The sequence below is a fragment of the Oncorhynchus kisutch genome, linkage group LG1 (genome assembly GCF_002021735.2).
Source record: "Oncorhynchus kisutch isolate 150728-3 linkage group LG1, Okis_V2, whole genome shotgun sequence".
NCBI classification, from domain to species: domain Eukaryota; kingdom Metazoa; phylum Chordata; class Actinopteri; order Salmoniformes; family Salmonidae; genus Oncorhynchus; species Oncorhynchus kisutch.
This window is the reverse complement of record NC_034174.2, coordinates 486,225-510,328: the sequence shown is the minus strand read 5'-3', so window position 1 is coordinate 510,328 and position 24,104 is coordinate 486,225. Positions and strand designations below refer to the sequence as shown.

The 24,104-nt window shown below is 43.1% G+C and overlaps 1 protein-coding gene across 1 annotated transcript in view; it reads right to left on the bottom strand.

The window, feature by feature from the left end:
- Nucleotides 1-1,266: 1,266 nt before the first annotated feature.
- LOC109884347 (lysine-specific demethylase phf2-like) overlaps nt 1,267-24,104 on the bottom strand; it is a 185,350-nt gene continuing 162,512 nt past the window's right edge. Inside the window, 6 exon segments of the mRNA XM_031831395.1 lie at nt 1,267-1,519; nt 1,781-2,312; nt 2,765-2,874; nt 5,852-5,944; nt 17,463-17,559; nt 17,561-17,789. Of these exon segments, the coding sequence (XP_031687255.1) occupies nt 1,431-1,519; nt 1,781-2,312; nt 2,765-2,874; nt 5,852-5,944; nt 17,463-17,559; nt 17,561-17,789 (1,150 nt within the window). The 3' untranslated portion in view covers nt 1,267-1,430.

The following is a 24,104-nucleotide window of genomic DNA, read 5'->3' as shown; positions in this document are numbered from 1 at the left end:
GGGTCAGTCGGATGTTTTACCGTAGTCGTCCCTAGCCAGAGGGTCAGTCTGATGGTTTACCGTAGTAGTCCCTAGCCATTGGGTCAGTCTGATGGTTTACCGTAGTCATCCCTAGCCAGTGGGTCAGTCGGATGTTTTACCGTAGTCGTCCCTAGCCAGAGGGTCAGTCTGATGGTTTACCGTAGTAGTCCCTAGCCAGTGGGTCAGTCTGATGGTTTACCGTAATATTCCCTAGCCATTGGGTCAGTCTGATGGTTTACCGTAGTAGTCCCTAGCCAGTGGGTCAGTCTGATGGTTTACCGTAATAGTCCCTAGCCAGTGGGTCAGTCTGATGGTTTACCGTAGTCGTCCCTTGCCAGTGGGTCAGTCGGATGTTTTACCGTAGAGGTCCCGAGTCAGTCGTGTTAGGTAGATGAGCAAAAACTGTGTTTTCAGAGATGACTTCCACGACTTGCTAAACAGATATCTCCGGGACGCGCTTGTTGCATTAGAATTACGCCATCTGAGGGAAGACAATGGTCTATAATCACAATATTTAACTTACAATAGTCTTGAAATCGAACTAATGGTAGATTGTGAGAAGACGCTGATATGTTTGTAACCATAATGACAATTTGACTACTGAGATTACTCTGAAAGTCTCTTCATATTTTGTGCTTAATAGTTGTTTCATAAGTGCCTTTTTGGCTTTCCTTTCTTATCTATGACATTATATTAGGACAATAAATATCATAACTGAAATTAATACATAGCGTGGAGGTGAATGTTTCTAGTGAAGGTCTGGGTCTAGAAATCAACATTGTTTGTGCTAACATCCCACTCCTTGTCATGCCAAATATGTTTGGAGTGGAATGTTAGAACAAATAGACTGGATTTCAGGCTGTCTGGTCTGGTCTGAGGAGGACAGAGGAAAACATGTATTTCCTAAAATCATCCACAACATTGCAACATTGCAAGGTAATGATAAGCCGCATCCAAATAGCAGGAATTCCGTATGAATAACCTGTAGTTCAACCTATACCCCACCCTAACCCCACCTATACCCCACCCTAGAATGGAATGACTGCAATGTATTTCTAGGCTGTCTTCCCAAATGGCACCATATTCCCAATATAGTGCACTACTTTTGACCAGAGCCCTATGGGTGACCAGTGCATTATAACGGGAATAGAGTGCCATTTGGACAGCAGCCCTAATTTATCTCTAGTGTAGGACCCCCTGATAAACTGACTGTAGTAAAATGACACACATTTTTCTTAAAAAATATTTCTAGCAGGTATTCTGTACACTTTAATATCTGAAAGTTATAAAGCAGTCTGTCTCTGTTGGCCCTGGACCTATCAGAAGAGAGGAGTTGGAGAAGCGGCCAGTTCATTGGCCAATAGTACTGCATCAGGAACCAATGGCAGTTCTCAGTGAGTCACTCCCTGTTAAAGGAGGAGCTTCCCATTGCGTTGGATCTTGAGGATCTTTCCCAGTCTCTGTTTAGCCGTCGCCATGCCTTTCTTTAGCCGTTTCGCTGTGAGGAGAGAGACACAGAAAGAGTCAAGACTTTTATAAACCTTCTAAAAAATAAATAATGAATTCAACAGCAACTATCTTTCCAATTGATTAATAGACTGTTGTTTTAAGCATATGTGAAAAGTAGGGGACTAACCTAGACCTATAGGTGGTAGTGTGAATAGTTGAATAACCACAGGTCTATCTGGCTCCGAGGACCAGTGTGTAGTAATGGATTAATTGAGCTAGGCTTCTGGTTTGGGTAAGGTAGATCACTTACCTTCACCCTTTGCTGCTGCTCCTCCTGATGCTGCTCCTCCTGCTGCTGATGCTCCTCCCCCTCCTGCTGCTCCTTCTCCTCCTGCACCTGCTGCTCCTCCTCCTCCTGATGCTGATGCCCCTCCTCCTCTTGCTGCTCCTCCACCTTCTGCTGATGCTCCTGCTGCTCCTCCACCTCCTGCTGATCCTCCTCCTCCTGCTGCTTCTCCTCCTGCCCCTCCTCCTGCTCCTCCTCCTCGCTCCCCTTTGGCTGTGTTGTTGTTCTGAGACAATGAAGATGTGGAGGGTCGTCTCTGTGTGAGGAAGACTCCGGGGGCCATGGGCTGGAGCCCTCCAGCCTGACTCCCTCCTGCCCCAGAGGAGTACTCGTGGTTGGTCTGCCCCGGCTCAGTGTCCTGGCCCACGCCTGGTTCTGGAGAGCTGCTGTACCTGCTCAGCTTCCTCACTGGCTCCTCCTCTTCCTCCTCCCTCACGGCAGCAGGGGGTTTCTTTTTGGTGCTTTTCTTCTTCTTCTTGGTCTTCTGCAGTTCCTCCTGCGAAAGAAGAAGAAAGGAATACTGCATCCCAAATGACACCGTATGCCCTAAATAGTGCACTATTTTTGACCAGGGCCCTATGGGAGCCATATCAGGGAATAGGGGGTAGTTTGGGACACAGATTATGACTACAGGAACATATCACTGGTGGCAAGAAAGTTTACTTCAAGTGGAGAGAAAATTGTTTTATTCAATTACTTTCTGAGCTCTTTGGTAGCCAGCTAGTGAGTTAACAGACGACAGGCAAGCCTAGCTAATTAGCTAGCTAGCTATCATGGCAAAATGTGAAAATGTTTTTCAGTCAAATTACTTATTTTACTTCTACAGGCTATGCATGTAGTGATCTGGGGCCAAGTCTCAGTTGGTAAGAGATCAAACCACCAAGTGGGTTAAATTCAATTGAGTCCAAGTGGGTAGTTGCGTGGCAACAGGTAGTTAGTCCAACTGACCTGGTGAGAGAGTTTGGCTGCAGCAGCTGCCAGTCCTGTCTCTATGGACGCCACTCTTGCTCCTTCTCTGGCCGGCCTCGCCTGACGAAGCACAGAGGGACCGACACGTGCTACAGACAAACACATTGATCAATACAACTTAAAACTGAATAGAACTACTGGGACCCACATGCTACAACTGAAAACTGAATAGAACTACTGGGACCCACATGCTACAACTTAAAACTGAATGGAACTACTGGGACCCACTTGCTACAACTTAAAACTGAATGGAACTACTGGGACCCACATGCTACAACTTAAAACTGAATGGAACTACTGGGACCCACATGCTACAACTTAAAACTGAATGGAACTACTGGGACCCACATGCGCTACAACCACAGAGACCTCACAGCTCAGAACACATTCACATCATCTCATTCAGAGTGGTTGGGTTAAATGCGGAAGGCACATTAGAGTTGAATACATTCAGTTGGACAACCGACTAAGTATCCCCTTTCCCTTTCAACTGTTTAATTAAATCAGTCACAGTACATTCGGAATGTATTCAGACCCCTTCCCTTTTTCCACAATTTGTTACGTTACAGCCTTATTCTAAAATGGATAAAAGAAAACATTTCCCTCATCAATCTACACACAATACCCCATAATGACAAAGCAAAAACAGGTTTTTAGAAATGTATTAAGAATAAAAACAGAAATAGCTTATTTACATAAGAATTCAGACCCTTCACAATGAGACTCAAAATTTAGCTCAGGTGCACCCTGTTTCCAATGATCATCCTTGAGAGGTTTCTACAACTGGTTTGGAGTCCACCTGAGGTAAATTCAATTGATTGGACATGATTTGGAAAGGCACAAACCTGTCTATATAAGGTTCAACAGTTGACAGTGCATGACAGAGCAAAAACCATGCCATGAGGTCGAAGGAATTGTCCGTAGAGCTCCGAGACAAGATCGTGTCGAGGCACAGATCTGGGGAAAGGTCCCAAAAAATGTCTGCAGCATTGAAGGTCCCCAAGAACAAAGTGGCCTACATCATTCTTAAATGGAAGAAGTTCGGAATCACCAAAAGAGATGGGAGAACCTCCAGAAGCACAACCATCTCTGCAGCATTCCACCAATCAGACCTTTATTGTAGACTGGCCAGACGGAAGCCAACTCTCAGTAAAAGGCACACAACAGACCGCTTGGAATTTGCCAAAAGGCACCTAAAAGACTCTGACCATGAGAAACAAGATTCTCTGGTCTGATGAAACCAAGATTGAACTCTTTGGTCTGAATGCCAAGCGTCATGTCTGGAGGAAACCTGGCACCATCCCAACGGTGAAGCATGGTCGTGGCAGCATCATGCTGTGGGGATGTTGTTCAACGGCAGGGTCTGGGAGACCAGACAGGATCGAAGCAAAGATGAATGGAGCAAAGTACAGAGAGATCCTTGAAGGAAACCTGCTCCAGAGCGCTCAGGACCTCAGACTGGGGTGAAGGTTCACTTTCCAACAGCACAACGACCCTAAGCACACAGCCAAGACAACACAGGGGTGGCTACGGGACAAGTCTCTGAATGTCCTTGGTCCTTGAGTGGCCCAGCCAGAGCCCGGACATGAACCCAATCGAACATCTCTGGAGAGACCTGAAAATAACTGTACAGTGACGCTCCCCATCCAACCTGACAGAGCTTGAGAGGATCTGCAGAGAAGAATGGGAGAAACTCCCCAAATACAGGTATGCCAAGCTTGTAGCATCTTACCCAAGAAGACTGGGAGGCTGTAATCACTGCCAAAGGTGCTTCAACAAAGTACTGAGTGAAGGGTCTGAAAACTTATGTACATGTTGAAATTTCAGTTTTTTAAAATCATATATATAAATTTGCAAAAATGTAAAAAACCAGTTTTTGCTTTGTCATTGAGGTATTGAGGTATAAAAAAATATATTATAGATAATATTAATATTATAGAATAAGGCTGTAACGTAACAAAATTGGAATACTTTCTGAATGCACTGTATGCTGTGGCAGGTCTAGAGTCCATAGTTGTGACAGGTGTACTGTACCTGTGGTGCAGTATGGAGTGTCTGAACCTTTCATCTATACAGTATTAGAGACAGGTGTAGTGTACCTGTGGGGCAGTATGGAATGTCTGAACCTTTCATCTATACAGTATTAGAGACAGGTGTAGTGTACCTGTGGGGCAGTATGGAGTGTCTGAACCTTTCATCTATACAGTATTAGAGACAGGTGTAGTGTACCTGTGGGGCAGTATGGAGTGTCTGAACCTTTCATCTATACAGTATTAGAGACAGGTGTAGTGTACCTGTGGGGCAGTATGGAGTGTCTGAACCTTTCATCTATACAGTATTAGAGACAGGTGTAGTGTACCTGTGGGGCAGTATGGAATGTCTGAACCTTTCATCTATACAGTATTAGAGACAGGTGTAGTGTACCTGTGGGGCAGTATGGAATGTCTGAACCTTTCATCTATACAGTATTAGAGACAGGTGTAGTGTACCTGTGGGGCAGTATGGAGTGTCTGAACCTTTCATCTATACAGTATTAGAGACAGGTGTAGTGTACCTGTGGGGCAGTATGGAGTGTCTGAACCTTTCATCTATACAGTATTAGAGACAGGCGTAGTGTACCTGTGAGGCTGTAGAGTGTCTGAACCTTTCATCTATACAGTATTAGAGACAGGTGTAGTGTACCTGTGGGGCTGTAGAGTTTCTGAACCTTTCATCTATACAGTATTAGAGACAGGTGTAGTGTACCTGTGGAGCAGTATGGATTGTCTGAACCTTTCATCTATACAGTATTAGAGACAGGTGTAGTGTACCTGTGGGGCCGTATGGAGTGTCTGAACCTTTCATCTATACAGTATTAGAGACAGGTGTACTGTATCTTTGGGGCAGTATGGAGTGTCTGAACCTTTCATCTATACAGTATTAGAGACAGGTATAGTGTACCTGTGGGGCAGTAGAGTGTCTGAACCTTTCATCTATACAGTATTAGAGACAGGTGTAGTGTATCTGTGGGGCAGTAGAGTGTCTGAACCTTTCATCTATACAGTATTAGAGACAGGTGTAGTGTACCTGTGGGGCTGTATGGAGTGTCTGAACCTTTCCTCTTCTTGGATCTGGATTTGAAGACAGGGTTATCCTCTTCAGACTCCAGAGAAGGGTAAACTGGAACAAACACACACCCTCTGGTTAGTTAGCACTCATATATAGCACTCATATATGACACTCATATACAGGGATGGATATTAAGCTAGCCTGCTAGCTCAAGGCAAGTAGTTTTCAGACCAGACTAGTAGAAAACGTACCGAACTAGCCCGCCGGCGAGATACATTTTGTCTTTTCAAATATCGCATGACCCAGAATTACGACCCGGGCTATTAAACAAATCCTGAAGTTCCATCCCTGATCATATATGATCCACAGCTCCTCACTGTCTTCTTCCACAGCTCCTCATGATCCACAGGTCGTCACTGTCTTCTTCCACAGCTCCTCACTGTCTTCTTCCCTAGCTCAACACTGTCTTCTTCCACAGCTCAATACTGTCTTCTTCCACAGCTCAACACTGTCTTCTTCCACAGCTCAACACTGTCTTCTTCCACAGCTCCTTACTGTCTTCTTTCACATCTCAACACTGTCTTCTTCCACAGCTCAACACTGTCTTCTTCCACAGCTCCTTGTGATCCACACCTCAACACTGTCTTCTTCCACAGCTCAACACTGTCTTCTTCCACAGTTCCACATGATCCACAGGTCCTCACTGTCTTCTTCCACAGCTCCTCACTGTCTTCTTCCCTAGCTCAACACTGTCTTCTTCCACAGCTCAATACTGTCTTCTTCCACAGCTCAACACTGTCTTCTTCCACAGCTCAACACTGTCTTCTTCCACAGCTCCTTACTGTCTTCTTTCACATCTCAACACTGTCTTCTTCCACAGCTCAATACTGTCTTCTTCCACATCTCAAAACTGTCTTCTTCCACAGCTCAACACTGTCTTCTTCCACAGCTCCTCATGATCTACAGCTCAACACTCTTCTTCCACAGCTCCTCATGATCCACAGCTCCTCACTGTCTTCTTCCACAGCTCCTCACTGTCTTCTTCCACAGCTCCTCACTGTCTTCTTCCACAGCTCCTCGTGATCCACACCTCAACACTGTCTTCTTCCACTGCTCCTCATGATCCACAGCTCCTCACTGTCTTCTTCCACAGCTCAACACTGTCTTCTTCCACAGCTCCAAATGATCCACAGCTCAACACTGTCTTCTTCCACAGCTCAACACTGTCTTCTTCCACAGCTCCTCATGATCCACAGCTCCTCACTGTCTTCTTCCACAGCTCCTCACTGTCGTCTTCCCCAGCTCAACACTGTCTTCTTCCACAGCTCAACACTGTCATCTTCCACAGCTCAACACTGTCTTCTTCCACAGCTCCTCATGAGCCACAGCTCCTCACTGTCTTCTTCCACAGCTCCTCGTGATCCACACCTCAACACGGTCTTCTTCCACAGCTCCTCATGATCCACAGCTCCTCACTGTCTTCTTCGACAGCTCCTCATGATCCACAGCTCCTCACTGTCTTCTTCCACAGCTCAACACTGTCTTCTTCCACAGCTCCTCATGATCCACAGCTCAACACTGTCTTCTTCCACAGCTCCTCATGATCCACAGCTCCTCACTGTCTTCTTCCACAGCTCCTCACTGTCGTCTTCCCCAGCTCAACACTGTCTTCTTCCACAGCTCAACACTGTCATCTTCCACAGCTCAACACTGTCTTCTTCCACAGCTCCTCATGAGCCACAGCTCCTCACTGTCTTCTTCCACAGCTCCTCGTGATCCACACCTCAACACGGTCTTCTTCCACAGCTCCTCATGATCCACAGCTCCTCACTGTCTTCTTTGACAGCTCCTCATGATCCACAGCTCAACACTGTCTTCTTCCACAGCTCAACACTGTCTTCTTCCACAGCTCAACACTGTCTTCTTCCACAGCTCCTCATGATCCACAGCTCCTCACTGTCTTCTTTCACAGCTCCTCACTGTCTTCTTCCACATCTCAACACTGTCTTCTTCCCCAGCTCAACACTGTCTTCTTCCACAGCTCCTCATGATCCACAGCTCCTCACTGTCTTCTTCCACAGCTCCTCACTGTCTTCTTCCACAGCTCCTCGTGATCCACACCTCAACACTGTCTTCTTCCACAGCTCCTCATGATCCACAGCTCCTCACTGTCTTCTTCCACAGCTCCTCACTGTCTTCTTCCACAGCTCCTCGTGATCCACACCTCAACACTGTCTTCTTCCACAGCTCAACACTGTCTTCTTCCACAGCTCAACACTGTCTTCTTCCACAGCTCCTCATGATCCACAGCTCCTCACTGTCTTCTTCCACAGCTCCTCACTGTCGTCTTCCCCAGCTCAACACTGTCTTCTTCCACAGCTCAACACTGTCTTCTTCCACAGCTCAACACTGTCTTCTTCCACAGCTCCTCATGATCCACAGCTCCTCACTGTCTTCTTCCACAGCTCCTCAGTGTCTTCTTCCCCAGTTCAACACTGTCTTCTTCCACAGCTCAACACTGTCTTCTTCCACAGCTCAACACTGTCTTCTTCCACAGCTCCTCATGATCCACAGCTCCTCACTGTCTTCTTCCACAGCTCCTCACTGTCTTCTTCCACAGCTCCTCATGATCCACAGCTCCTCACTGTCTTCTTCCACAGCTCCTCATGATCCACAGCTCAACACTGTCTTCTTCCACAGATCAACACTGTTTTCTTCCACAGCTCCTCATGATCCACAGCTCCTCACTGTCTTCTTCCCCAGCTCAACACTGTCTTCTTCCACAGCTCAACACGGTCTTCTTCCACAGCTCAACACTGTCTTCTTCCACAGCTCCTCATGATCCACAGCTCCTCACTGTCTTCTTCCACAGCTCCTCACGGTCTTCTTCCACATCTCAACACCGTCTTCTTCCCCAGCTCAACACTGTCTTCTTCCACAGCTCCTCATGATCCACAGCTCCTCACTGTCTTCTTCCACAGCTCCTCACTGTCTTCTTCCACAGCTCCTCGTGATCCACACCTCAACACTGTCTTCTTCCACAGCTCCTCATGATCCACAGCTCCTCACTGTCTTCTTCCACAGCTCAACACTGTCTTCTTCCACAGCTCCACATGATCCACAGCTCCTCACTGTCTTCTTCCACAGCTCAACACTGTCTTCTTCCCCAGCTCAACACAGTCTTCTTCCACAGCTCAACACTGTCTTCTTCCACAGATCAACACTGTCTTCTTCCACAGCTCCTCATGATCCACAGCTCCTCACTGTCTTCTTCCACAGCTCCTCACTGTCTTCTTCCACATCTCAACACTGTCTCCTTCCCCAGCTCCTCAGTGTCTTCTTCCACAGCTCAACACTGTCTTATTCCACAGATCAACACTGTCTTCTTCCACAGCTCCTTCAATCACATCCTCTTTTATTCACTCTCTCCTCAATCTTCTAGAAGGTAACCTTCCTGAAAATTGCATATTTCTATCGAGCGATGACACATTTCAGAGGCCAACCAATCAAATTGCTCCATGTGTTGATGATGATGATGTGCATTGCTGCAGTATTTGGTTTCCCCTCCATTAACATGCTTTCTCTCCCCCTCTTTCTCCAGCTGTGCGGCAGCTGCATCCTCTCTCCTTCCATCCATACCTCTCTCCCACTAGCAGAGCAGAGTAGAGGGAAGGGTAGAGGCCACTCTGCAAACACAGGCTGTATAACCACCGTCTCAGCTAAGAACAAAGCTAAAGACTTACTCTCATAGACCCTGTCTCTAGAACTGACAGCCATCAGTTAGTCAGAGGAACATCTGCTGTATCTGTAGTAGAACATGTATCATATCTCTAATGGAACATGTATCATATCTCTAGTGGAACACGTATCATATCTCTAATGGAATGTGTCTGCTATCTCTAATGGAACATGTATCATATCTCTAATGGAACATGTATCATATCTCTAATGGAACATGTATCATATCTCTAATGGAATATGTCTCCTATCTCTAATGGAACATGTATCATATCTCTAATGGAATGTGTCTGCTATCTCTAATGGAACATGTATCATATCTCTAATGGAACATGTATCATATCTCTAATGGAACATGTATCATATCTCTAGTGGAATGTGTCTGCTATCTCTAATGGAACATGTATCATATCTCTAATGGAACATGTATCATATCTCTAGTGGAACACGTATCATATCTCTAATGGAATGTGTCTGCTATCTCTAATGGAACATGTATCATATCTCTAATGGAACATGTATCATATCTCTAATGGAACATGTATCATATCTCTAGTGGAATGTGTCTGCTATCTCTAATGGAACATGTATCATATCTCTAATGGAACATGTATCATATCTCTAATGGAACATGTATCATATCTCTAATGGAACATGTATCATATCTCTAATGGAACATGTATCATATCTCTAATGGAACATGTATCATATCTCTAGTGGAATGTGTCTGCTATCTCTAATGGAACATGTATCCTATCTCTAATGGAACATGTATCCTATCTCTAATGGAACATGTATCATATCTCTAATGGAACATGTATCATATCTCTAATGGAACATGTATCATATCTCTAATGGAATATGTATCATATCTCTAATGGAATATGTCTCCTATCTCTAATGGAACATGTATCATATCTCTAATGGAACATGTATCCTATCTCTAATGGAACATGTATCCTATCTCTAATGGAACATGCATCATATCTCTAATGGAATATGTCTCCTATCTCTAATGGAACATGTATCATATCTCTAATGGAACATGTATCATATCTCTAATGGAACATGTATCATATCTCTAATGGAACATGTATCATATCTCTAATGGAACATGTATCATATCTCTAATGGAACATGTATCATATCTCTAATGGAATATGTCTCCTATCTCTAATGGAACATGTATCATATCTCTAATGGAACATGCATCATATCTCTAATGGAATATGTCTCCTATCTCTAATGGAACATGTATCATATCTCTAATGGAACATGTATCATATCTCTAATGGAACATGTATCATATCTCTAATGGAACATGTATCATATCTCTAATGGAATATGTCTCATATCTCTAATGGAACATGCATCATATCTCTAGTCGAGTGGAAACTCTACTGAACAAAAATATAAACATGTAAAGTGTTGGTCTTATGTTTCATGAGCTGAAATAAAAGATCCCAGAAATGTTCCATACACACAAAAAGCGTATTTCTCTCAAATTCTGTGGACAAATATGTTTACATCCCGTTCAGTGGGCATTTCTCCTTTGCCAAGATAATCCATCCCCCTCAGGTGTGGCATATCAAGAAGCTGATTAAACAGCATGATCATTACATGGGTGCACCTTGTTCTGATGACAATATAAGGCAACTTAAATGTGCAGTTTTGAAACACAACACAATGTCTCAAGTTTTGAGAGATTGTGCAATTGGCATCCTGACTGCAGGAATGTCCACCAGAACTGTTGCCAGAGAATTGAATATTAATTTCTCTACAATAAGCTGCCTCAACTTCATTCTCTAGTAGAACTCCGCAGACCACGTGTAACCATGCCAGCTCAGGACTTCCACATCCGGCTTCTTTACCTGCCGGATCGTCTGAGACCAGTCACCCGGAAAGCTGATGAAACTGAGGAGTATTTCTGTCTGTAATAAAGCACTTTTGTGGGAGAAATGAATTCTGATTGCCTGGGCCTGGCTCCCCCGTGGGTTGGCCTGGCTCCCAAGTGGGTGAGCCTATGCCCTCCCAGGCCCACCGATGGCTGCGCCCCTGACCAGTCATGTGAAATCCATTTAAAAAATGTAACCTTTATTTAACTAGGCAAGTCAGTTAAAACCTGTTTGGGGTAGGGGGCAGCATTTTCACTTTTGGATAAATAGCGAGCCCAAACTCAACTGCCTCCTACTCTGTCCCAGATCCTAATATATGCATATTATTATTAGTATTGCATAGAAAACTCTGAAGTTTCTAAAACTGTTTGAATAATGTCTGTGAGTATAACTGAAGTTATTTAGCAGGCAAATACCCGAGGACAAACCATTCAGATTTTTTTAATTTTTAAGTCACTGTCTTTTCAATATGTTTTCATGGGGAATTTCCTGCAATTCCTACCACTTCCACTGGATGTCACCAGTTTGTAGAAATTGGTTGAGGTTTTTCCTTTGTGTAATGAAGAAGTATCATAGATCAGAACGAACGTCATTTCATGTGTACCTTTTGATAGAGGCGCGCAACCAGAAAAGTAGTGTCAGTTTGTTTTGCTCCTGTATTGAACACAGATCATCCCATCTTCAATTTGATCGATAATATATAAGTTTAGAAATACCTAAAGTTGTATTACAAAAGTAGTTTGAAATGTTTTGGCAAAGTTTACAGGTAACTGTTGAGATATCTTGTAGCGACGTTGCGTAAGTTGAAAACGGTGCTTTTCTGGATCAAACGGGCCAAATAAATGGACATCTTGGATATATATCTACGGAATTAATCGAACAAAAGGACCATTTGTGATGTTTATGGGACATATTGGAGTGCCAACAAAAGAAGCTCGTCAAAGGTAAGGCATGAATTATATTTTTATTTCTGCGTTTTGTCGTGCCTGCAGGGCTGAAATATGCTTCTCTCTCTTTGTTTACTGGGGTGCTATCCTCAGATAATAGCATCGTTTGCTTTCGCCAAAAAGCCTTTTTGAAATCTGACATGTTGGCTGGATTCACAACAAGTGTAGCTTTAATTTGCTATCTTGCATGTGTGATTTCATGAAAGTTAGATTTTTATAGTAATTTATTTGAATTTGGCGCTCTGCATTTTCACTGGCTTTTGGCCAGGTGGGCGTCCCACATATCCCAGAGAGGTTAAAAGGCTGGAAATGGCTCACATCAAAACCATTACCCAAAAACACTAGACCCACTACAATTTTCATACCGCCTAAACAGATCCACAGATGATGCAATCTCTATTGCACTACACACTGCCCTTTCCCACCTGGACAAAAGGAACACTTATGTGAGAATGCTATTCATTGACTACAGCTCAGCGTTCAACACCATAGTACCCTCAAAGCTCATCACTAAGTGCTGCAACTGGATCCTGGACTTCCTGACGGGCGCCACCAGGTAGGTAGCAACACAACTGCCACACTGATCCTCAACACTGGAGCTCCCCAGGGGTGCGTGCTCAGTCCCCTCCTGTACTCCCTGTTCACCCACGACTGCATGGCCAGGCACGACTCCAACACCATCATTAAGTTTTCAGACAACACAACAGCGGTAGGCCTGACCACTGACAACGATGAGAGAGCCAATAGGGAGGAGGTCAGAGACCTGGCCGAGTGGTGCCGGAATACCATCCTGTCCCTCAACGTAACCAAGACTAAGGAGATGATTGTGGACTACAGGAAAAGGAGGACAGAGCACACCCCCATTCTCATTGACGGGGCTGTAGCGGAGCAGGTTGAGAGCTTCAAGTTCCTTGGTGTCCACATCACCAACAAACTAGAATGGTCCAAACACACCAAGAAAGTCGTGAAGAGGGCACGACAAAGCCTATTCCCCCACAGGAAACTGAAAATATTTGGCATGGGTCCTGAGATCCTCAAATGTTCTACAGCTGCAACATCGAGAGCATCCTGACTGGTTGCATCACTGCCTGGTACGGCAATTGCTCGGCCCCCGACCACAAGGCACTACAGAGTGTAGTGCATACGGCCCAGTACATCACTGGGGCAAAGCTGCCTGCCATCCAGGACCTCTACACCAGGCGGTGTCAGAGGAAGGCCCTAAAAATTGTCAAAGACCCCAGCCACCCCAGCGGTACCGGAGTGCCAAGTCTAGGACAAAAAGGCTTCTCAACAGTTTTTACCCCCAAGCCATAAGACTCCTGAACAGGTAATCAAATGGCTACCCAGACTATTTACATTGTGTGACCCCCCACGACCCCTCTTTTTACGCTGCTGCTACTCTCTGTTTATGATATATGCATAGTCACTTTAACTATACATTCAATTCATGTACATACTACCTCAATTGGGCCGACCAACCAGTGCTCCCGCACATTGGCTAACCGGGCTATCTGCATTGTGTCCCACCACCCGCCAACCGCTCTTTTTACGCTACTGCTACTCTCTGTTCATCATATATGCATAGTCACTTTAACGATATCTACATGTACATACTACCTCAATCAGCCTGACAACCGGTGTCTGTATGTAGCCTCACTACTTTTATAGCCTCGCTACTGTATATGGCCTCTCTACTGTATATAGCCTCTCTACTGTATATAGCCTCTCTACTGTATATAGCCTCTCTACTGTATATAGCCTCTCTACTGTATATAGCCTCTCTACTGTATATAGCCTCGCTACTGTATATAGCCTGTCTTTTTACTGTTGTTTTATTTCTTTACTTACCTATTGTTCACCGAACACCTTTTTTGCACTATTGGTTAGAGCCTGTAAGTAAGTATTTCACTGTAAGGTCTACACCTATTGTATTCGGCGCACGTGACAAATAAACTTTGAGTTGATTTGAACTCACTCAGGTGCCTTGCAAAATCACATTTGACATGGTCTGTAAGCTTGAGTTAATCTGTACAATGATGATGGAAAGACCTGTGTGTTGGCCTTGTTAATGAAGACAGAGAAGAGCTCCAACTTCTTAATCAATTTTGTCTCGCACATTGAATACAGTTGCGGAGAGTCCCTGTAATCCTAGATTCAGATCATTCAGTTGAGAAAAAACATCACCCAGATAGGCCAGTCGTGTGAGAAATTCGGCATCATGCAAGCGGTCAGACAAGTGGAAATCATGGTCAGTTAACTCTTGGAACTACCCATCCCGGATCCTGGAGAATTGTCATCAACTACATTAATTAGCATAGCGCAACGGTCAAAAAATATTACTAGAAAATATTCATATTCATGAAATCACAAGTGAAATATAGTGAAACACAGCTTAGCCTTTTGTTAATCACCCTGTCATCTCAGATTTTGAAATTATGCTTTACAGCCAAAGCAAGACAAGCGTTTGTGTAAGTTTATCGATAGCCTAGCATAGCATTATGTCCAGCTAGCAGCAGGAAGCTTGGTCACGAAAATCAGAAAAGCAATCAAATGAACCGTTTACATTTGATGATCTTCGGATGTTTTCACTGACGAGACTCCCAGTTAGACAGCAAATGTTCCTTTTGTTCCATAAAGATTATTTTTATACCCAAAATTCCTCCGTTTGCTTGTCACGATGCTGCAGTGTACCCAAGAGCCTCTCGGTGGATGCTGCAGTGTACCCAAGAGCCTCCCGGTGGATGCTGCAGTGTACCCAAGAACCTCTCGGTGGATGCTGCAGTGTACCCAAGAGCCTCTCGGTGGATGCTGCAGTGTACCCAAGAACCTCTCGGTGGATGCTGCAGTGTACCCAAGTGCCTTTCGGTGGATGCTGCAGTGTACCCAAGAGCCTCTCGGTGGATGCTGCAGTGTACCCAAGAGCCTTTCGGTGGATGCTGCAGTGACCCAAGTAGCGTCGGGAGCAACTGCTTGCACGGGTGTTACCACTCCACTAGGTCTCCCTGTCATGGCTTTTGCGCCATCAGTGCAGATACCAATATGAGCAGCAACTACGTTTGGCTACATATGGACCGTTAGTGGAATTCCCACGGAAAACTCCCGTGGCTTATTTTTCAAATTGTCACGTTTAGTTTCTAAATGTCTGTGCAAGAGTGAAGGTTTCCTGTGAGAGAGTAACGGTTAATGTGATTGGATGAGTAACAGTTAATGTGATTGGATCAGTAACGGTTAATGTGATTGGATGAGTAACAGTTAATGTGATTGGATGAGTAACGGGTTAATGTGATTGGAGGAGTAACGGTTAATGTGATTGGATGAGTAACGGTTAATGTGATTGGATGAGTAACGGTTAATGTGATTGGATGTTAATTATTTAACTAGGTTACCTGTTTTTGACATTGTGTTGTTGAACACGCTGAACACTGGATGGTTTAACTGTATTTTTGTTACTCAGGCGAGAAAAAAACCTCACCCAGATGTATGATGAAAATATCAATGGACTTTCTTAAAATGTGAAGAAAAATTTGACGTACGGCATTACGCGTACCCCCAGTTGTGGAATACCTGATCTAGTGAAAACTCTACTATATTTTCAGTAGAACATGTATCATATCTCTAGTGAAAACTCGACTATATCTTCAGCAGAACATGTATCACGTCTCTAGCGGAAACTACTATATCTTTAATAGAAAAAGTATCATGACTCTAGTGGAAACTCTACCATATCTTTAGTAGAACATGTATCACATCTCTAGTGGAAACTCTGCTATAACTCTAGTAGAAAACATATAATGACAAATGGAAACTCTACTATATCTCTAGTGGAAACTATATCTCCAGTGGAACATGTATCATATATCTAGAACTTGTATTATATCTCCAGTAGAAACTCTACTATATCTCTAGTAGAACAAGTATTATATCTCTAGTAGAACAAGTATTATATCTCTCTAGTAGAACAAGTATATTTAGAACACTAAATATCTCTAGTGGAAACTCTACTATATCTATCTGTAGAAACTTTACTATATCTCTAGTAGAACAAGTATTATATCTCTAGTAGAACAAGTATTATATCTCTAGTAGAACAAGTATATTTAGAACACTAAATATCTCTAGTGGAAACTCTACTATATCTATCTGTAGAAACTTTACTATATCTCTAGTAGAACAAGTATTATATCTCTAGTGGAAACTTTACTATATCTCTAGTAGAACAAGTATTATATCTCTAGTGGAAACTTTACTATATCTCTAGTAGAACAAGTATTATATCTCTAGTGGAAACTCTACTATATCTATCTGTAGAAACTTTACTATATCTCTAGTAGAACAAGTATTATATCTCTAGTGGAAACTTTACTATATCTCTAGTAGAACAAGTATTATATCTCTAGTGGAAACTCTACTATATCTATCTGTAGAAACTTTACTATATCTCTAGTAGAACAAGTATTATATCTCTAGTGGAAACTTTACTATATCTCTAGTAGAACAAGTATTATATCTCTAGTGGAAACTTTACTATATCTCTAGTAGAACAAGTATTATATCTCTAGTGGAAACTTTACTATATCTCTAGTAGAACAAGTATTATATCTCTAGTGGAAACTCTACTATATCTATCTGTAGAAACTTTACTATATCTCTAGTAGAACAAGTATTATATCTCTAGTGGAAACTTTACTATATCTCTAGTAGAACAAGTATTATATCTCTAGTAGAACAAGTATTATATCTCTAGTGGAAACTTTACTATATCTCTAGTAGAACAAGTATTATATCTCTAGTGGAAACTTTACTATATCTCTAGTAGAACAAGTATTATATCTCGAGTAGAAACTACTCTATAGCTTGAGTAAAACATGCATCATATCTCTAGTGGAATCTCTACTATATAGCTATAGTATAACATGTATCATATGTCTACTGGAAACTTTACTCTATCTCTAGTAGAACATTTATTATATGTCTAGTGGAAACTATCATATCTCTAGTAGAAAACGTATCATGACTCTAGTGGAAACTCCACTAGATATCTCTAGTTACCATAATCTGAGTCCTTGAAGCAGGCGTCCATGTGATCCTGATCATCATCGAACTCGGCACTGTCGATGCTGCTGCTCTTCTTCGTCTTCTTGGGGGGGTCGTTTGGCAGGCCGCTTACTTACTCCTCCTCCCGCTCCGCTTGCTGCTCCTCCCTTCCGTCCAGCGGTGGTGGTGTTGGAGTGGTTTCTGCCGGGCCGGTCGCAGCCCCAGGCCCCAGGGGTGTCGGAGGAGATGGCTGCGGCCCCAGCGGTAGCCCCGGAGGACAGGTTGGCCATAGACAACATCCCCTGAATGGCCTCCTGTGTGCTGGGAGATGCAGGTGGCTGACTGTAAGTACGTCAATAAGAAATAACACAACACAATAACACATTACACTGCTGGAAGGTGTACCCGCCGGAGAAAGAGACAGATCGAGAGAGAGAGAGAGAGAGAGAGAGAGAGAGAGAGAGAGAGAGAGAGAGAGAGAGAGACAGAGAGAGAGAGAGACAGAGAGAGAGAGAGACAGAGAGAGAGAGAGAGAGAGAGAGAGAGAGAGAGAGAGAGAGAGAGAGAGAGAGAGAGAGAGAGAGAAAGAAAGTTATAGAACCCATTGCCCTTTATCGTTGTGAGGTCTGGGGTCCACTCATCAACCAAAAATTCACAAAATTCTAATTGAGACTGCATGCAGACTTCTGCAAAAGTATAATCTGTGTACAACATAAAACACCAAATATTGAATGCAGAGCAACCTTTCATAACAAAGCCATCACCTACAGAGAGATGAACCTGGAGAAGAGTCCCCTAACCAAGCTCGTCCTACAGAGCCCCAGGACAGCAACACAATTATACCCAACCAAATCATGAGAAAACAAACAATTACTTGACACATTGGAAAGAATTAACAAAAAAACAGAGCAACTAAAATGCTATTTGGCCCTAAACAGAGTACACAGTGGCAGAATACCTGACTACTGTAACTCACCCAAACTTAAGGAAAGCTTTGACTATGTACAGACTCAGTAAGCATAGCCTTGCTACTGAGAAAGAACACCTTAGGAAGCTCTGACGCTCAAGAGAAGACAGGCTATGTGCACACCGCCCACAAAATGAGGTGGAATCTGAGCTGCACTTCCTTACCTCCTGACAAATGTATGACCATATTAGAGACACATACATTTGAAGTCAGAAGTTTACATACACCTTAGCCAAATACATTTCAACTCAGTTTTTCACAATTCCTGACATTTAATCTGAGTAAAAATCGCCTGTCTTAGGTCAGTTAGGATCACCACTTTACTTCAAGAATGTGAAATGTCAGAATAATAGTAGAGAGAATTATTTTTTTCAGCTTTTATTTCTTTCATCACATTCCCAGTGGGTCAGAAGTTTACATACACTCAATTAGTATTTGGTAGCATTGCCTTTAAATTGTTTAACTTGGGTCAAATGTTTCAGGTAGCCTTCCAAAAGCTTCCCACAATAAGATGGGTATATTTTGGCCCATTCCTCCTGACAGAGCTGGTGTAACTGAGTCAGGTTTGTAGGCCTCCTTGCTCTCACACACCTTTTCAGTTCAACCCACAAATGTTCTAAAGGATTGAGGTAGGGCTTTGGAAGTATGCTTGGGGTCATTGTCCATTTAGAAGACCCATTTGTGACCAAGCTTTAACTTCCAGACTGATGTCTTGAGATGTTGCTTCAATATATCCACATAATTTTCAGACCTCATGATGTCATCTATTTTGTGAAGTGCACTAGTCCCTCCTGCAGCAAAGCACCCCCACAACATGATGCTGCCATCCCCTTGCTTCACGGTTGGGATGGTGTTCTTAAGCTTGCAAGCCACCCCTTTTTCCTCCAAAACATAACGATGGTCATTATGGCCAAACAGTTCTATTTTTGTTTCATCAGACCAGAGGACATTTCTCCAAAAAGTACCATCTTTGTCCCCATGTGCAGTTGCAAACCGCAGTCTGGCTTTTTTTATGGTGGTTTTGGAGCAGTGGCTTCAACCTTGCTGAGCGGCTATTCAGGTTCTGTCGATGTAGGACTCGTTTTACTGTGGATATAGATACTTTTGCACCTGTATCCTCCAGCATCTTCACAAGGTCCTTTGCTGTTGTTCTGGGATTGATTTGCACTTTTCGCACCAAAGTATGTTCATCTCTAGGAGACAGAACGCGTCTCCTTCCTGAGCGGTATGATGGCTGCATGGTCACAAAGTGTTTATACGTGCGTACTCTTGTTTGTACAGATGAACGTGGTACCTTCAGGTGTTTGGAAATTGCTCTCAAGGATGAACCCCACTTGTGTAAGTCTACCGTTTTTCTATGAGGTCATGGCTGATTTACTTAGATTTTCCCATGATGTCAAGCAAAGAGGCACTGAGTTTTAATAATGGATTTAATGGTGACCCGTGAAACCCAGCTTCAGGTACACCTCCAATTGACTCAAATGATGTCAATTAGCCTATCAGATGCTTCTAAAGCCATGACATAATTTTCTGGAATTTTCCAAGTTGTTTAAAGGCACAGTCAACTTAGTGTATGTAAACTTCTGACCCACTGGAATTGTGATACAGTGAATTATAAGTGAAATAATCTGTCTGAACAATTGTTTGAAAAATGACTTGTGTCATGCACAAAGTAGATGTCCTAACCGACTTGCCAAAACTATAGTTTGTTAACAAGACATTTGTGGAGTGGTTGAAAAACTAGTTTTAATGACTCCAACCTAAGTGTATATAAACTTCTGATTTCAACTGTATACACCTATTCTGAAAGGCCTGAGAGTCTGTAACACCACTAAGAAAGGGGCACCACCAAGCAAGAGGCACCACCAAGCAAGACCAAGGAGCTCTCCAAACAGGTGAGGGACAAAGTTGTGGAGAAGTACAGATCAGGATTTAAAAAAACATCAGACACTTTGAACATCCCACGGGGCACCATTAAATCCATTATTAAAAAATGGAAAGAATATGGCACCACAACAAACCTGCCAAGAGAGGGCTGTCCACCAAAACTCACAGACCAGGCAAGGAGGGCATTAATCAGAGAGGCAACAAAGAGACTAAAGATAACTCTGAAGGAGCTGCAAAGCTCTACAGCGGAGATTTGAGTATCGGTCCATAGGACCACTTTAAGCCGTACACTCGACAGAGCTGGGCTTTACGGAAGAGAGGCAGGAAAAAATCCATTGCTTAAAGAAAAAAATAAGCAAACACTTTTGGTGTTCATCAAAAGGCATGTGGGAGACTCCCCAAACATGTGGAAGAAGATACTCTGGTCAGATAAGACAAAAATTTTGTTTTTTGGCCATGAAGAAAAACGCTATGTCTGGCGTAAACCCAACACCTCTCATCACCCCGAGAACAACATCCCCACAGTGAATTACGGTGTTGGCAGCATCATGCTGTGGGGATGTTTTTCATCAGCAGGGAAACTGGTCAGAATTGAAGGAATGATGGATGGCGCTAAATACATGGAAATTCTTAAGGGAAACCTGTTTCAGTCTTCCAGAGATTCGAGACTGGGGCGAAGGTTCACCTTCCAGCAGGACAATAACCCTAAGCATACTGCTAAAGCAACACTCGACTGGTTTAAGGGGAAACATTTAAATGTCTTGGAATGGCCTAGCCAAAGCCCAGACCTCAATCAAATTGAGAATCTGTGGTATGACTTAAAGATTGCTGTACACCAGCGGAACTCATCCAACTTGAAGGAGCTGGAGCAGTTTTTCCTTGAAGAATGGGCAAACATCCCAGTGGCTAGATGTGCCAAGCTTATAGAGACATACCCCAAGAGACTTGCAGCTGTAATTGCTGCAAAAGGTGGTTCTACAAAGTAGAGTTTGTGGGGGGTGAATAGTTATGCACACTCAATGTTTCATTTTTTCTTTTCTTGTTTGTTTCACTAAAAAAAGTATTTTGTATCTTCAAAGTGGTAGGCATGTTGTGTAAATCAAATGATACAAACCCCCCAAAAATCTATTTTAATTCCAGGATTTAAGGCAACAAAATAGGAAAAAAATGCTGTGAATACTTTCGCAAGTAGATAAAACAGCGCAGGGGGGGGGATCAATGCAAATTGCAAATCGTCTGAGTGAGCATTTTATTAATTGTTTAGCAGTCTTAGGGCTTGGGGGTAGAAGCTGTTAAGGAGCCTTTTGGACCTAGGCTTGGCACTCTGGTACCGCTTGCCACGCGGTAGCAGAGAGAACTGTCTATGACTTGGGTGACTGGAGTCTTTGACAATTTTTTGGGCCTCCCTCTGACACCGCCTAGTATATAGGTCCTGGATGTTAGGAAGCTTGGCCCCAGTGATGTACTGGGCAGTACGCACTACCCTCTGTAGCGCCTTACGGTCGGATTCCGGGCAGTTGCTGTACTGGTCTGCCATGTAGCTTCTGTCTATTTGAGTTGGTCAGTACGTGTAGGAAATCCTTTCTAATGTGGATTTTTTGAAAGATATCAAGTAGAAAAACTGCATAAGTGTTCTCCACTTTCTGGAGGACCGAGTTTTGAAATCATTGGAAATAGAGTCTGAGTTAAGGAGATGGAGAAATCTCTGGCATTTGATTGCAAATATGCAGAAGGAGTCAAAAAGAGAACACACAGAAGGCTGTTGTATAAAACACTTGTCTCTGGATTACATTTTAAAACTAAGGGCAACCATGGAATCCGGGACAGAGAAGGAGAAGCATCCATCCATGTATACGGGTAAGATAGTCTAGATAGCTACATTTTCAGATATTATTGTTTCTAATTTTTGTCAGAAAGTCATTTCATTTCAAGTTAAGTGTACTATTAGCTAGCTAGCCAAAGTTAGCTGGCTGGTTCACTACTTCACATTATGTGTATGATCTGTGTAGTAATATTATTTGTATCTCAGAGCCATTTGCTTTGCTAGTTATATCCTAATATTAGCTAGCTAACATTGTACCCGGTTGGTTAGCTACCTGCAGATTCATGCAGGGTAGCAACTTCACGAGTCAGGATTATGGTTAATTGTTTAGCTAGCTAGCTAGCTAGCTAAATCTCTAAAGAAAAGACTCCACTATGAAAGTAACCATTTCAATAGAATGTTCATGATGTCACTGCGAAAACTGTTGATAGACATAGCTGGTAAATTCGCTATCTACTACGATTTCTCTCTTCTGAGTGTGCCAGAGTGCAGAATAACTTATGAATTTATGAACGCTCAACACCAGTTGAATATAGCCGGTGTCAGTAAACATTGGCAAAAAATGAGTAATTCAATTGTTGCCAGCAGCACATTTGCAGTTACCAACGCTGTGGATAACATAAAAACAGCCTAACCAGCTCTGCTCGATTGAGTAAAATGGTCAGAGTGAGGTGTTCTCTCATTTGTGTCTGGAAGTAGCTAGTTAGCTTGGTTGCTTCACTGCTGTTGTTAGGACAGAACGCTTCGATCAACTCTTAAAGAGATGGGTGGGGCTAAAGCTTAACAGGGTGTGAATGATGCTGAATGGGTGTAGACAAAGAGCTCTCCAGTTGGTGTACCAAAATATTTAAAGGACATTTTCTCAAAAGTGGGTTTACAAGTTTATCAACTTTCAAAACAGAATTACTTTCCCCATTGTTCCTCACCTGTAGTGTTTGATATATAATATTGCTGCATAAGACCGACTCGAGCCGGTCGGTCACATATGAGAGCTTCGCTAGTGAATGTTTGATCAAACGCCATGAGATAAGAATATATTTTTAACAGAGATAAAGTTAGTTGAAATATCAAAATGTCTTAGCGGGGACCAAAGAAATCATATTTTAATCATGATATTTCAACTCTTCATCTCCCCGTTATGGTTCCTGTTAAGATATCTTGATATTTAAATATTTCCACTGTTCATCTCCTCGTTATTCATGAGCTGATCTGCTATCTGTATAATCAAGTCTATTTTGCCAAATAGGAGATATTCTGTCATTGAAGGAGTTGAGCAACTTTAGTCATGTGACTTATTTTTGACTGCCATCACAAAGTGTGTCTGATTTGACAATGCTATGGCCCACTAGGGGTGCACTCAGTGCGTCCTGAGACACTCTGTGTCGAGACAAACTAGGCCTACTGTTAAAATGCACTGAATTAATTGAGGAATCTGATAACGCTCAGAATTTATGAATGGCCTGTTTCGCAATTCACAACAATGTCATTGGCAATCAAATTTACTCTATCATTACTAAATATCAGTTTAACTTGCTGTAAAATCTTCAGTGTCACAGCTATTTTGGGAGAACACTGGCATAGTGACCATATCTTGCTTTTAAATGCTTTGAATGGGCGCTTAGATTTGGGGTATTTCCCGGGACTCTCAGGATAAATATGAATATTCTCGGTTTTTGACTCTAGAACTTCTCTCCCATTCCTGTCGGAATCCCGTGGGACCGGCAAGACGTGTGGAGTCCTGTTCCCGTCTCTATTACAGACACACTGTGTGTGTGTGTGTGTTCTTGCGCCCCCATATCTGAGATATCCACTGCAGCCCTCATCCTCCACATACAACACCCGTTCTGCCAGTCACATTCTGTTCAAGGTTCCCCTTAGCACACACATCCCTGGGTCGCTCCTCTTTTCAGTTTGCTGCACCTAGCGACTGGAACGAGCTGCAACAAACACTCAATCTGGACAGTTTTATCTCCATCTCTTC